We start from the raw sequence: 15732 nt of genomic DNA, 5'->3' as shown, positions 1-15732 counted from the left end.
AGGGGTCATGAAATATCTTTGGCGAACAGGGTTAAGGAAAATCCCAACGCCTTTTATTCGTATGTAAGGAGCAAGGGGGTAGCTAGAGAAAGGAGTGGCCCACTCAAAGACAAAAGAGAATTTATGCGTGGAGTCAGAGGAAATGCGTGAGATTCTTAATGAGTACTTTGCATTGGTATTCACCAAGGAGTGGGACATGACGGATGTTGAGGCTAGGGATGGATGTTTAAATACTCTAGGTCAAGTCGGCATAAGGAAGGGGGAAGTTTTGAGTATTCTAAAAGGCATTAAGGTGGACAAGTCCCCAGGTCCGGATGGGATCTATCCCAGGTTACTGAGGGAAGCGAGGGACGAAATAGCTGGGGCCTTAACAGATATCTTTGCAGCATCCTTGAACACGGGTGAGGTCCCGGATGACTGGAGAATTGCTAATGTTGTCCCTTTGTTTCAGAAGGATAGCAGTGATAATCCAGGGAATTATAGACCTGTGAGCTTGACGTCAGTGGTAGGCAAACTGTTGGAGAAGTTACTGAGGGATAGGATCTATTCACATTTGGAAGAAAATAGACTTATCTGTGATAGGCAGCATGGTTTTGTGCAGGGGAGATCATGTCTTACAAACCTAATAGAATTATTTGAGGAAGTGACAAAGTTAATTGATGAGGGAAGGGTTGTAGATGTCATATACATGGACTTCAATAAGGCATTTGATAAAGTTTCCCATGGCAGGTTGATGGAAAAAGTGAAGTCGTATGGGGATCAGGGTGTACTAGCTAGATGGATAAAGAACTGGCTGTGCAACAGGAGTCAGAGAGTAGTGGTGGAAGGGAGTGTCTCAAAATGGAGAAAGGTGACTAGTGGTGTTCCACAGGGATCCGTGCTCAGACCACTGTTGTTTGTTGATGCACGATCAATGACCACTAAAGCGAGGTTGTAGTCCAACTGAAGGCTTTAATAAGCTAGATGTTTCTCCAGCAGCTCAGGTACAGAATGAAGGCTGCGGGAGCGGCACGGGTTCTTATACCCCGCCTATCAGGGCAGAGCTATCATACATTCTACCAATAGAAAGCATACAGTTTCCACCAATGGTGCTTTAGCCTGTCAGGTACCGTAATACCTATAATACCACATTCACCCCCTGTTAAAAAAAGAGTCCAGTGGGGGTGGTGGCCTAAAACTACAAAACATGGCAACATGGTATAATTAGTTATGGAGGTACCATAATACCTCCGTACAGTGTTTAGTAGCTATTTACAATTCTGATAGCTATGTACATTCGATGGTTTATATTTACAGATTACAATTAAAATGAGGCCATCAGTCGATCGGGGGCTCTGGTCGTCCTCTGCGATCGTCGGAGCTTCGGTGGTGACTCCGGTGGAGGCTCCGGTGGAGGCTCGGGCGTCTGTGACTCCGGGAGCGTGGCTTCGGTCACCATGGCAGCTTCGGCACCCCTAGATGGCGCTGGTGGGGAAAACGGTTGACCTGGGAAGGGTGCGCCTGCGGGGAGCGTCGGTGGGTGGGTGGGCCGGCGGGCCGGCGGAAGGAGCGATCCTCCTGTAAGGTGCTGCGGTGGAGGGGAGGGTGGGACTGGCGGCTGGAATGTACGTGGGGTTCCGGCGGGCGCCAGGTCTTGTAGGGAGACCATATCTTGTCGGCCATCGGGGTACGCCACGTAGGCGTACTGGGGGTTAGCATGGAGCAGATGGACCCTCTTGTCCAAGGGGTCCAACTTGTGCGCCCGCACGTATTTTCGGAGCCGGGTGGGTCCTGGGTGCTCCCAGCCTGGTCGGGAGCGAGGTCCCAGAGGAGGACTTCCTGGGGAAGAGAAGGAGACGTTCGTGAGGTGTCTGATTGGTGGTCGTACAAAGCAGTGATTTGGCTAATGGTAAAGTTCTTGAAAGTGTGGATGAGCAGAGGGATCTAGGTGTCCATGTACATAGATCCCTGAAAGTTGCCACCCAGGTTGATAGGGTTGTGAAGAAGGCCTATGGAGTGTTGGCCTTTATTGGTAGAGGGATTGAGTTCCGGAGTCGGGAGGTCATGTTGCAGCTGTACAGAACTCTGGTACGGCCGCATTTGGAGTATTGCGTACAGTTCTGGTCACCGCATTATAGGAAGGACGTGGAGGCTTTGGAGCGGGTGCAGAGGAGATTTACCAGGATGTTGCCTGGTATGGAGGGAAAATCTTATGAGGAAAGGCTGATGGACTTGAGGTTGTTTTCGTTGGAGAGAAGAAGGTTAAGAGGAGACTTAATAGAGGCATACAAAATGATCAGGGGGTTGGATAGGGTGGACAGTGAGAGCCTTCTCCCGCGGATGGATATGGCTGGCACGAGGGGACATAACTTTAAACTGAGGGGTAATAGATATAGGACAGAGGTCAGAGGTAGGTTCTTTACGCAAAGAGTAGTGAGGCCGTGGAATGCCCTACCTGCTACAGTAGTGAACTCGCCAACATTGAGGGCATTTAAAAGTTTATTGGATAAACATATGGATGATAATGGCATAGTGTAGGTTAGATGGCTTTTGTTTCGGTGCAACATCGTGGGCCGAAGGGCCTGTACTGCGCTGTATTGTTCCATGTTCTATGATCGGATGGAGTGGAGGGCATCCGGGAGGACTTCTTGCCAGCGGGAGACTGGGAGGTTCCTGGACCGTAGGGCCAGTAGGACAGACTTCCAGACCGTTCCGTTCTCCCGCTCTCCCTGTCCGTTACCCCGGTGGTTGTAACTGGTCGTCCTGCTCGAGGCGATGCCCTTGCTGAGCAGGAATTGACGCAGTTCGGCGCTCATAAAGGACCCTATCGCTGTGTATGTAAGCGGGGAACCCAAACAGTGCAAAGATGCTATGGAGGGCCTTGATGACGGTGGTTGCAGTCATGTCGGGGCAGGGGATGGCAAATGGGAACCGGGAGTACTCGTCAATCACGTTCAGGAAGTACGTGTTGCGGTCGGTGGAGGGGAGGGCACGGAGGCGGTCCACTTGTGCGGTGGCACATGTGCCGAGGGACAGGGCGTCAGGAGGCTCGTTTAGCTTCCCGGGACGATACAAGATCTCGTAGTTGTAGGTGGAGAGTTCGATCCTCCTCTGCAAGATCTTGTCGTTTTTTATCTTGCCCTGCTGTGCATTATCTAACATGAAAGCAACCGACCGTTGGTCAGTGAGGAGAGTGAATCTCCTGCGGTCAGGTAATGCCTCCAATGTCGCACAGCTTCTACTGTGGCCTGGGCCTCCTTTTCGACTGAGGAGTGGCGGATTTCAGAAGCATGGAGGGTACGAGAGAAGAAGGCCACGAGTCTGCCCGCTTGGTGGAGGGTGGCCACCAGAGCTACGTCGGACGCATCGCTCTCGACTTGGAAGGGGAGGGACTCGTCGATGGCGTGCATCGTGGCCTTTGCAGTGTCTGCTTTGATGCGGCTGAAGGCCTGGCGGGCCTCTATCGACGGGAAAAGCTGTGGATTGGATCAGGGGACGGACCTTGTCCGCATAGCTGGGGATCCACTGGGCGTAGTAGCTAAAAAGCCCTGGGCAACATTTCAGGGCCTTGGAGCAGTGAGGGAGGGGGAACTCCATAAGGGGGCGCATGCATTCAGGGTCGGGACCTATAACTCCATTTCGCACTACGTAGCCGAGGATGGCTAGACGGTCGGTGCTAAACACGCATTTATCCTTGTTATATGTAAGGTTAAGGATTTTAGCGGTCTGGAGAAATTTTCAGAGGTTGGTGTCGTGGTCCTGCTGGTCATGGCCGCAGATGGTGACATTATGGAGATACGGGAATGTTGCCCATTAATCGTACCGGTCAACCTTTCGGTCCATCTCGCGCTGGAAGACCGAGACACCGAATGGTCACCGTTGGTGACACCGAAGGGAACCCTTAAGAAGTGATAGAGCCGCACATATGCCTCGAAGGCAGTGTATTTGCGGTCACTAGTGCGGATGGGGAGCTGGTGGTTGGCAGACTTGAGGTCCACCATGGAGAAGACCTTATAATGCGCAATCTTGTTTACCGGGTTGGATATGCGGGGGAGAGGGTACGCGTCCAGCTGCGTAAACCTGTTGATGGTCTGACTGTAGTCGATGACCATCCTATGCTTCTCCCCGGTCTTTATCACCACTACTTGAGCTCCCCAGGGGTTTTACTGGCTTCAATGACCACTTCCCTCAGTAGCCTTTGGACCTCTGACCTAATAAAGATCAGGTCCTGGGCACTGTAGCGTCTGCTCCTGGTGGCGACGGGTTCGCAATCCGGGGTGAGGTTCGCAAACAGGGAAGGCGGGTCGACCTTAAGGGTCGCGAGGCCACAGACAGTAAGGGGGGTATAGGGCGGCTGAATTGGAAGGTCAGACTTTGAAGGTTACACTGGAAGTCTAAACCCCGGAGTGTAGCCGCGCAGAGGTGGGGAAGGATGTAGAGATGGAAATTTTTGAACTCCCTTCCCTGGACTGAGGTTTGCTGTACAAAACCCCGGAAGCCAGGGAGATTTTTTGATTAATGGGGTGGATGAGGAGAGAACAGCGCCTTACCGTGTCAGGGTGTATGAAGCTCTCCATGCTCCCAGAGTCGATTAGGCAGGACGTCTCGTGCCCGTTGATGAATACGGTCGTCGTAGCAGTTGAGTGTTCGAGGCCGAGACTGATCCAGAGTCACCGAGGCTAATCGCAGCAGTTGAGAGTTCTCTTCGGGCAGTGCATGGTCAGCCGAGCTGGGGTCCTTGGGGTTCATGCAAGATGGCGTCTCCCATTGGTCGCACATGGCTGGGGGTGGACAAAATAGCGGCGTCCATCCCTCCAACGTAGCGTCCGCGGAGCAAGATTGTGGCACCCGGGGTCCGCACGTGGCCCTGGAATATGAAGATGGTGGCGGCCGCCCGGGACCCGTGGAGAAGTTAGTGGTTGCGGTCCACATTCGCCGCCGGAGACCGGCAACCGCATGGGCCTGACATACCCCCACGAAATGGCCCTTCTTGCCGCCTCCCTTGCAGGTGGATGCGCGGGCCGGGCAGCGCTGGCGGGGGTGCTTGGCCTGCCCGCAAAAGTAGCAGCGGGGCCCCTCAGGGTTGCCATTCCTGTGGGGGAATGGGGGAAGTCTCGGGGTCGGCCGCGGAGGGGTTCCACGCTGCCCAGGGGGCTGCCGCACGGTTGCGAATGTAAGCACGGGCGTTCCTGGAGGCTACGTCCAGGAGCCTGCAAGGGCCTGTGCCTCCCTGAGACCCAGGGTGTCCTTTTCTAGCAGGCAGATTTGTGACGATAGCATACCTGCCACGAAAGTGTCCCGGACTAAGAGGGTCCGACGAAACCTGCGGGCAGCCGCAGCTTCTGCCCAACACCAGGAGTGCACGTAGAATTCCTCCAGCAATTCCCCAGGAGTTTGTCGCCTTGTTGCAAGTAGGTGCCGAGCGTAGACCTGGTTTACCGGGCGAATATCGTGTCCTTTTAGCAGCTCTATTGCTGCATCGAAGTCTTCCGCTTCCTCAATGAGGGTGTAAATCTCCGGGCTCACCTTTGAGTGCAGGACGTGCAGTTTCTGCTCTCCCGTGGGTGCGTTTCCGGCCGTCTTGAGATACCTTTTAAAGCACGCCAGCCAGTGCTTAAAGATTGCCGTTGAGTTCGCCGCGTGGGGGCTAAGTTGTATTTTAGGCTTGATTCGGAGCTCCATCCTTTCTTCTTAAAAAACTAGCTTATTAAATTGATGCACGATCAATGCGTACAATGGTGCTTTAGCCTGTCAGGTACCATAATACCTATAATACCACATTTGTGATTTCCATAAATGATCTGGACGAAGGTATAGGTGATCTGATTAGCAAGTTTGCAGATGATACTAAGATTGGTGGAGTTGCAGATAGCGAGGAGGACTGTCAGAGAATACAGCAAAATATAAATAGATTGGAGAGTTGGGCAGAGAAATGGCAGATGGAGTTCAATCCAGGCAAATGCGAGGTGATGCATTTTGGAAGATCTAATTCAAGAGCGGATTATACGGTCAATGGAAGAGTCCTGGGGAAAATTGATGTACAGAGAGATCTGGGAGTTCAGGTCCATTGTACCCTGAAGGTGGCAACGTAGGTCGATAGAGTGGTCAAGAAGGCATACAGCATGCTTGCCTTCATCGGACAGGGTATTGAGTACAAGAGTCGGGAGGTCATGTTACAGTTGTATAGGACTTTGGTTAGGCCACATTTGGAATGCTGCGTGCAGTTGTGGTCGCCACATTACCAGAAGGATGTGGATGCTTTAGAGAGGGTGCAGAAGAGGTTCACTAGGATGTTGCCTGGTATGAAGAAAGGTTGAGTAGATTAGGATTGTTTTTGTTGGAAAGACGGAGGTTGAGGGGGGACGTAATTGAGGTCTACAAAATTGAGAGGTATGGACAGGGTGGATAGCAACAAGCTTTTTCCAAGAGTGGGGGTGCCAATTAAAAGGGGTCACGATTTCAAGGTGAGAGGGGAAATGTTTAAGGGAGAGGTGCGTGGAAACTTTTTTACGCAGAGGGTGGTGGGTGTCTGGAACGCTTTGCCAGCGGAGGTGGTAGAGACGGGCACGATAGCATCATTTAAGATGCATCTAGACAGATATATGAACGGGCGGGGAACAGAGGGAAGTAGATCCTTGGAAAATAGGTGACGGGTTTAAATAAAGGATCTGGATCGGCGCAGGCTGGGAGCTGGGAACAGGCTGGGAAGGGCCTGTTCCTGTGCTGTAATTTTCATTGTTCATTGTTCTTACCCAAATTGCCCTGCTCTAGTACCTTGTTGCCCTTTAATTTATGATATATTTTCCTTGCACAATCGCTCCCACTATTTAGTTTTAAGCCCTCTTCCACCACCCTAGTTATGCTACTCGCCAGAAACTGGTCCCAGCATCGTTCATGTAAAGTCCGTCCCATCGGTAGCTCCCATTTTCCCTGGCACCTGTGCCAGTGTCCCATAATCAAAACCCATTTCTCCCACGCCAGTTTTTGAGCCGTACCCATCGCTCAGACTCTATTTACTTAATCCAGAGATGAGTATCATTGAGGTTCTGCGTTTTAGTTTGGCCCCTAGCTGCTCATAATCCCTAAGCGGAAACTCTTTTATAATTTGCTTTCGATTTCATGAGTTTCAACTTTTATGTCTCAATGTTTGATGAAGGATTTTATCAAATGTCCCTGGAAATCTATTTGGGTAACAACCATAGACATTCTCCTGCCCACTCCTTTAGTCACCTCTTGAAAATCATTTATCAAATTAAATTAGTCAGGCATTACTTAATTTTTCCAATTCAAGCCAGCCTAAATAGCTGACCAGCCTACTCTAGCTCATGTTTTATGTTCTTATGATTTAATTCAGCTTTCACAGGAGTTTCAAAGGAATTGATGAGTAGAAACATTTCTTCCCCGAGTGGGGAAGTTGAGGACAAAGAAGCTTAATATCGATTTGAGTGAGAAGCAAGGAAACACTTCTTCACGTAATTGTCGAATCCTCTGCCACAAGTGTCTCAGAGCAGCACGGTGACACAGTGGTTAGCACTGCTGCCTCACAGAGTCGGGGACCCAGGTTCAATTTCAGCCTTGGGTGACTGTGGATTTTGCACTTCCTGTGTCTGCATGGGTTTCTTCCGGGTGCTCCGGTTTCCGCCGAAAGATGTGCAGGTTAGATGGATTGGCCATGCTAAATTGCCCCTTAATGTCTGACGGTTGGATGGGGTTACGGGGATGGGGCGGGAGGGGCACAGAAAGGGTGCTCTTTCAGAGGGTCGGTGCAAACTCAATGGGCCAAATGGCCTCTTTCTGCATTGTAGGGACTCCATGAATTAATCTAAAATCTGAGATTTGCTAGTGAGGGCTATAAAGGTATCGGGAGCCAAGGCAGATGGTTAGAGCTACAATGTCTACCCCTATGTCTCGGTGACCAGGTTATAAAGTGAATTAGATGAGAGTACATTTTAAGCTCCTTAATTTGTCCATTACATGTTTGAAAATATGCATCCTGTACTAATGGCATGTTGATATCTTCAAGTGATACTGCAGATTTGAAATTTATCTCACGTTTAGTGTTAATATTTGATTCTGTTAGAGTATACCATTCTTACTGCCTTTTGAGATCAAAGATCCCCATTTTCTTTAACAGACACTGGGAATGACAAGTATTTGGTTTTACGGTTAATCTATCTGACACCAGGAATAACTGAATGGAGATGGGCTAAAGTTGATAGAGGAATAAGTGAGACTCTAGATTCAATATGCCTGTTGACTCCAGCGACCTATCTGTTTCTAGCTGACGAATACAGAGCAAATGTTGGAACCTTGCCTGTCACTCGGAGGTCACCGAGCACCCGTGGTCACTGTCGATTGGTGCACTGCAATGGATTGTGGGACTTGCCTGACAGCATCCATGGATGGGAAGATTAAACTAACAACTCTACTGGCCCAAAAACCATGAATGGAGAGCAGGATTGAAGCTGCTTGTGTGGCTGACTGAGATACATTGCTTCATTGGCAAGGTGCAGGGTGTTGCAATACTGTGTTTCTAACTCAATCAGTGTAAATATTTGAAGGTTCCACTAACCAAATGATGCCAAATATTTTGATTCATTCTGTCTAACTACACATTCCCAAGCTGTTTGGTATGATAAACCATTCCTGTTGTTTCACGTAACAGTTAATTTCAAGAACAGCATATTGTGTATTACAGGGATCAGGATTAATGTGTTTTTAAACTTGATTTAAAAATGATACAACCTGGGTACCTGCTTAATAGTGGCTTCTTGTCACTGATATAACGTGTCTTCAGTGTGAGCAAAATATGCTGCATTTTAACTTATCTATCACAGTTAGGACACAAGTCACATATTGTGTTTTGTTCTGCCAGTGTGCTGGCTACAGGCAACAAATAGTGTTATTACGGGCCAATCAGACGAGAAATTTGTGGGTTTGATCATTGGTTTAACTGATCTCAGATTGAGCAGTTGTTGGATACGACAGCTTCCCTCACTGCCCACGAGAGTATATGGTTACAAATTGGCCAGCTTCTCATTCCTGTGCCATCTGCTGTGTTTTTGGCTGAGAACACGGTCTGGGCAAAGCGTAGGAATTGTCATGGTCAGGTAAACTGAAGGTACTCAATGTGTGGCCTCATGTGGCAACTTGGATAAATTTGAATCATCCCATGTAAGTGAGAAACTCAGCACAAAATAAACTTAATCCAGAATTATCAATGTTTTTATCAATGTCACTTTGCGTTAACTGCCCGATTTTCTTTTTTTTTAAATAAATTTTATTGAAGGTTTTCATAAAATATCAATAACAAAATGAGAAAGAAAAAAAAGAACCCAACAGGGGTAAGTACAAAACATAATCTAAAAAAACAACCCCCCAAACCCCTCCCCCCCCCCCCCCCGTACCTAAATAATAAATTAACATTAACACCCCGACTTAACACAACAGGTGTATACACCCCCTCAGACCCTCCAGTGTAAATAACATAAACAAAAATAAAGTAAACCCTCCCCCCCACCCCCCCGAGCTGCCATTGACCAATGTCTATCGTTCTGCCAGAAAGTCTAAGAACGGTTGCCACCGCCTAAAGAACCCTTGTACTGACCCTCTCAAGGCAAATTTCACCCTCTCCAATTTAATGAACCCTGCCATATCGCTGATCCAGGATTCCACGCTTGGGGGCCTCGTACCTTTCCACTGAAGGAGAATCCTTCGCCGGGCTACCAGGGACGCAAAGGCCAGAATTCCGGCCTCTTTCGCCTCCTGCACTCCCGGCTCCTCTGCCATCCCAAATATTGCGAGCCCCCAGCCCGGTTTGACCCTTGATCCTAACACCCTCGACACCGTCCTCGCTACGCCCTTCCAAAATTCCTCCAGCGCTGGGCATGCCCAGAACATATGGGGGTGATTTGCTGGGCTCCCTGAGCACCTAACACACCTGTCCTCACCCCCAAAGAACCTGCTCATCCTTGTCCCGGTCATGTGTGCCCTGTGCAGCACCTTAAACTGTATGAGGCTGAGCCTCGCGCATGAAGCGGAAGAGTTCACCCTCCCTAGGGCATCTGCCCACGTCCCCTCTTCGATCTCCTCTCCCAACTCCTCCGCCCACTTACCTTTCAACTCCACCATCGAGGCCTCCTCCTCCTCCTGCATCACCTGGTAAGTTTCCGAGATCTTCCCCACTTCCCCCCCCCCCCCCCCCCCCCCGAGAGCACCCTGTCCTGTACTGTGTGTGGCAGTAGCCGTGGGAATTCCATCACCTGCCGTCTGGCAAACGTCCTTACCTGTAAGTACCTGAAGGTGTTCCCTGGGGGGAGCCCGTTCTTCTCCTCCAGCTCACCCAAGCTCGCGAACTTCCCATCCACAAACAGGTCCCCCAACTTTCGTATGCCTGCCCTGTGCCACCCCGAAAACCCTCCACCTGTTCTTCCTGGGGCGAACCAGTGGTTCCCCCGTAATGGGGTCCACGCCGAGGCCCTAACTTCCCCCCTATGACACCTCCACTGCCTCCAAATTTTGAGGGCCGCCACCACCACCGGGCTCGTGGTATACCTCCTTGGAGGGAGCGGCAGCGGCGCCGTTGCCAGCGCCCCCAGACTCGTACCCACACAGGACGCCGTCTCCTGCCTCTTCCATGCAGCCCCCTCCCCCTCCATCACCCACTTGCGCACCATTGTCGCATTGGCGGCCCAGTAGTACCCACAGAGGTTGGGCAGCGCCAGCCCCCCCCCCTATCTCTACTCCGCTCCAGGAACACCCTTCTCACCCTCGGAGTCCCTCGCGCCCACACAAACCCCATTATACTCCTGTTAACCCGCCTGAAAAAAGCCTTCGGGATAAACACGGGGAGGCACTGGAACAGAAACAAAAACCTTGGGCGCGCCGTCATTTTGATTGACTGCACCCTACCCGTCAGGGACAGCGGCAACGCGTCCCACCTCTTGAACTCCTCCTCCATTTGCTCCACCAGCCTTGTAAAGTTAAGCCTATGCAGGGCCCCCCAGCTCCTGGCCACCTGGACCCCCAAATATCTGAAACTCCTCTCCGCCCTTTTTAGTGGGAGGTCGCCAATCCCCCTCTCCTGGTCCCCTAGCAGAACTACGAACAGCTCGCTCTTCCCCACATTGAGCTTGTACCCCGAAAAGTCCCCGAATTCCCTAAGCATCCTCATTACCTCTGGCATTCCTCCCACCGGGTCCGCCACATACAGCAGCAGGTTATCCGCATAAAGCGACACCCTATGCTCCTCCCCACCCCGCACCAACCCCCTCCAGTTCCTCGACTCAGTGCCATAGCCAGGGGTTCAATCGTCAGTGCGAAGAGCAGGGGGGACAGGGGACACCCCTGTCTCGTCCCTCGGTGCAACCGAAAGTACTCGGACCTCCTCCTATTTGTGGCACTCTCGCCATCGGGACCTCATACAACAGCCTAACCCACCTGACAAACCCCTCCCCAAACCTCTTCAGCACCTCCCACAGGTACCCCCACTCTATCCTATCGAAGGCTTTCTCAGCGTCCATCGCCACCAGTATCTCCGCCTCCCCCTCCCTCGCCGGCATCATGATAACGTTCAAAAGCCTCCGCACATTCGCGTTCAACTGTCTCCCCTTCACAAGCCCCGTCTGGTCTTCATGGATGATCTGCGGCCCTCAACCCTCGTGGCTAAGACCTTCGCCAGCACCTTGGCATTTACATTTAGCAAGGAAATCGGTCTGTAAGACCCACATTGCAGGGGAGCCTTGTCCCGCTTCAGGATCAAGGAATCAGTGCCCGGGACATCGTCGGGGGTAAAGCCCCCCCCCCCCCCCCCCCCCCCCCCCGCCTCATTGAAGGTCCTAACTAACAGTAGGCCCAACAGGTCCATATATTTTTTATAGAACTCGACCGGGAAACCGTCCGGGCCCGGTGCCTTCCCGGCCTGCATGCTTCCTATCCCTTTGATCAGCTCCTCCAGCCCAATCACGGCCCCCAGTCCCGCCACCAGTCCCTCTTCCACCTTTGGAAACCTCAATTGCTCCAGGAAACGGCCCATCCCTCCCTCCCTCCCATGGGGTCTCGGATCGGTACAATTCCTCGTAGAAGTCCCTGAAGACCCCATTGATGCCAACCCCACTCCGCACCATGCTCCCTCCCCTTTCCTTAACTCCCCCGATCTCCCTAGCTGCGTCCCGCTTCCGAAGCTGATGCGCCAGCATCCGGCTTGCCTTTTCCCCATACTCGTAGACCGCCCCCTGGGCCTTCCTCCACTGCACCTCCGCCCGCCTTCCTGGTGGTCACCAGATCGAATTCGGCCTGGAGGCTGCGCCTCTTCCTCAACAATCCTTCCTCAGGTTCTTCTGCATACCTCCTGTCTACCCTCACCATCTCCCCCACCAGCCTCTCCCTCTTCCCCCCCGCTCCCTCCGCTCCTTGTGGGCCCTGATGGAGATCAGCTCTCCCCTCACCACCGCCTTCAGTGCCTCCCATGCCATCCCCACTCGGACCTCCCCGTTGTCGTTGGTCTCCCAAGTACCTCTCTATACTTCCTCGGACCCGCTCGCTCACCTCCTCGTCCGCCAGCAGCCCCACCTCCAAGCGCCACAGCGGGCGCTGGTCCCTCTCCTCCCCCATCTCCAAGTCCACCCAATGCGGGGCGTGGTCCGATTTGGCTATTGCCGAATACTCGGTATCCTCTACTCTCGCTATCAGCGCCCTACTCAAAATGAAAAAGTCGATTCGAGAATAAGCCTTATGGACATGTGAGAAGAATGAAAATTCCCTAGCCCCCGGCCTTTCAAATCTCCAAGGGTCCACCCCTCCCATTTGGTCCATAAATCCCCTCAACACTCTAGCCGCCGCCGGCTTCCTACCCGTCCTAGACCTGGAGCGATCCAGTGCAGGATCTAACACCGTGTTAAAGTCTCCCCCCATTATCAGGCCCCCCACTTCCAAGTCTGGGATCCGACCCAACATACGCCGCATAAAACCCGCATCGTCCCAGTTCAGAGCATACACATTGACCAGTACCACCCTCTCTCCCTGCAACTGATCACTTACCATTGTGTACCTACCGCCATTATCTGCCACAATGCTCGACGCCTCGAATAATACCTTCTTTCCCACCAAGATCGCCACCCCTCGATTTTTGGCATCTAGCCCCGAGTGAAACACCTGATCTACCCACCCTTTCCTCAGTCTTACCTGGTCTGCCACCTTCAGGTGTGTCTCCTGGAGCATAACCACATCCGCCTTGAGCCCCTTTAGGTGCGCGAACACGTGGGCCCGCTTAACCGGCTCTTTCAGTCCCCTTACATTCCAGGTTATCGGCTGGATCAGGGGGCTACCCGCCCCGCCGACTAGCCAGGACCCCTCCTCGGCCAGCCTCGCGCCCACACCCCACACCCGGCCCGTTCCCCACAGCGGCATACCCCCGTCTCGACCCACCCCACTCGCTCCAGCTCCTCCTTGATCTTAGCAGCAGCAACTCGGTGTTCCCCCCCCCCCCCCCCCCCCCCCGGGGCTAGGACCCATCCTAGCTGGTTTACTCCCCCCATTGCACTTCAGCAAGTCAGCTGACCCCGGCCACTCCCGCCTCCCCTTCGACTCCTCCCATTGTGTGGCACACCCTCCTCTCCCGCTCCCCATTCACAGGCTCTCCCGCTCCGTTCTAAGCGCGGGAAACAATCCTCGCTTCCCTATCCCGGTCCCGCCCCCCCAGTCTTTGGCGCGGGAAAAAATCCGCGCTCTCCACCTACCAGGCCCCGCCACCAACCAAAACAGTGCCCATCCCGACCCTCAGTCTGTATCCAGCTTCTCGGCCTGAACAAAGGCCCACGCCTCCTCCGGAGACTCAAAATAATGGTGCCGGTCCTTGTAGGTAACCCACAGTCGCGCCGGCTGCAACATGCCAAACTTCACCCCCTTCCTGTGCAGCCCCGCCTTCGCTCGATTGTACCCTGCCCCCCTCTTCGCCACATCCGCACTCCAGTCCTGATATATCCGAACCTCCGCGTTCTCCCACCTGCTGCTCCTCTCCTTCTTGGCCCACCTGAGCACACACTCCCGATCGACAAACCGATGGAACCGCACCAGCACCGCCCGCGGAGGCTCGTTAGCCTTGGGCCTCCTCGCCAACACTCTATGGGCCCTTGGAAGGACCCCGCTCCCATTAGCGAGTTTAACATTGTGACCACAGGCCCCCACGTCCGGCCCCTCCGGGAGGCCCAGAATCCGCAGATTCTTCCGCCTCGACCGATTCGCCATATCCTCGAACCGCTCCTGCCATTTCTTGTGGAGCGCCTCCACCTTTACCGCCAGGACTAAGATCTCGTCCTCATTGTCAGAGATCTTTTGTTGAGCCTCTCGGATCGCCACCCCCTGGGCCGTCTGTGTCTCCAGCAGCTTATCAATAGAAGCCTTCAACGGCTCTAGTAGGTCCGTTTTAATCTCTCTGAGGCAGCGCTGGATACCCTCCTGTTGCTCCTCCGCCCACTGCCTCCACGCTGCCTGGTCTCCGCCTGCCGCCATTTTGTCCTTCCCTCCCTTCTCCTGGTCCACCACCACCTTTTTTGTCACCCCGCTCCTAGTTAAAGCCATATACTGACGGGGAGCTATTATTAACTCCTTCCCACACCGGGAAACGTCGAAAAAGTGCCCTTGGGGGCCCTGAAAAGAGCCCAAAAGTCTCGAGAGGGAATCCTTTTGGCAGTGTTCACTTCACCAATCTTCCCCAAAATGTCTGTGGAAACTCCTGAAAAAGGTCTAAGAGTCCGTTCCAGACTGGAGCTGCCGAATGCGCGACCTACTCCTCCATGGAAGCCTCGTCCCCGCTTCTTCAGTGGCCTTGGTGAGATCTTTTCACAGTTGTTCCCTCTGCTGTTAGAATTCACTTTTGATAAAGGCCCTCAGGTCAGTTTGCAGCTTTAAGCTTGCCCTTCCCCCGCCTGCATGCTGTTTATCCTGTTGCAGCCAAATCTTTTACTGTTTCTCCCGGGTCTGGTAGCCAAAAGACATAACATTCCTGGGGGACACTGTCAGGGGAATGTTGCAGTCTTCTTGCCACACCGGGAAATGTCAAACAAATGCCGTGGGGGCCCTGTAAAAGAGCCCAAAAGTCCGTTCCAAGCGGGAGCTACCGAATATGCGACCTAGCTCTGCATAGCTGCACCCGGAAGTCGATTTTCAGAGATGTAAACTGCGATGTCCACTTTACCAAGTCTGTGAATATCCTGCAAATTTAACTTTACATGGTTGGCTCAAGTAGAAGAGGACTCTGATTTACTAAGAGGAGGTGAGGAAATGCAAGTGTATGGTGGTGTGGAATGCTAACCTCTAGTACAAAGCCTCAGGAACATATTTTGTGTGCAGTCTGAGCATTAATCATGTAGAATCGCCGGTTACAATTGACTTCCACTTCCTGAATGTCCAGCTGGCTCATAAACTATAAAGAAGTGCATCTGTTTTGTTCTGTGCAGCTGTCATACTTCCTTCATCCTGGGAGAGTTCCGGATGCTACAGCTCCATGGATGGCTGCTGGGGGATAATGGACAGGATAAGCCTGAAGCGGTAGCTCCTGGCTCTGCCTGATGCTAAGACAAAGGCAGAGAGATGCTGCAAGCAGAGCCGCCATCTAACACATTCTGAGCAGATCATTGGGACCCTGGAAATGTGCTTTCTCTGCCTTGACCAGTCAGGTGCTTGCTTTTAGTGCCAGCCAGGATGCTCCCATATGTGGTTGTCTGCTGCGCACTACACAAATGACCATACAAAGAG

At 52.5% G+C, this 15732-nt stretch overlaps 1 protein-coding gene across 1 annotated transcript in view; it reads left to right on the top strand.

Moving 5' to 3' along the window:
• The window catches only part of wdr91 (WD repeat domain 91), a 160187-nt gene extending 150991 nt beyond the window's left edge, over positions 1-9196 (top strand). Inside the window, exon 16 of the mRNA XM_072484210.1 lies at positions 8261-9196. Within this exon, the coding sequence (XP_072340311.1) occupies positions 8261-8425 (165 nt within the window). The 3' untranslated portion in view covers positions 8426-9196. The remainder of the gene's footprint in view (positions 1-8260) is intronic.
• The last annotated feature ends 6536 nt before the right edge of the window (positions 9197-15732 follow it).

This window comes from Scyliorhinus torazame, chromosome 19, assembly GCF_047496885.1.
Source record: "Scyliorhinus torazame isolate Kashiwa2021f chromosome 19, sScyTor2.1, whole genome shotgun sequence".
NCBI classification, from domain to species: domain Eukaryota; kingdom Metazoa; phylum Chordata; class Chondrichthyes; order Carcharhiniformes; family Scyliorhinidae; genus Scyliorhinus; species Scyliorhinus torazame.
This window is presented reverse-complemented; position numbering and strand designations above follow the sequence as displayed.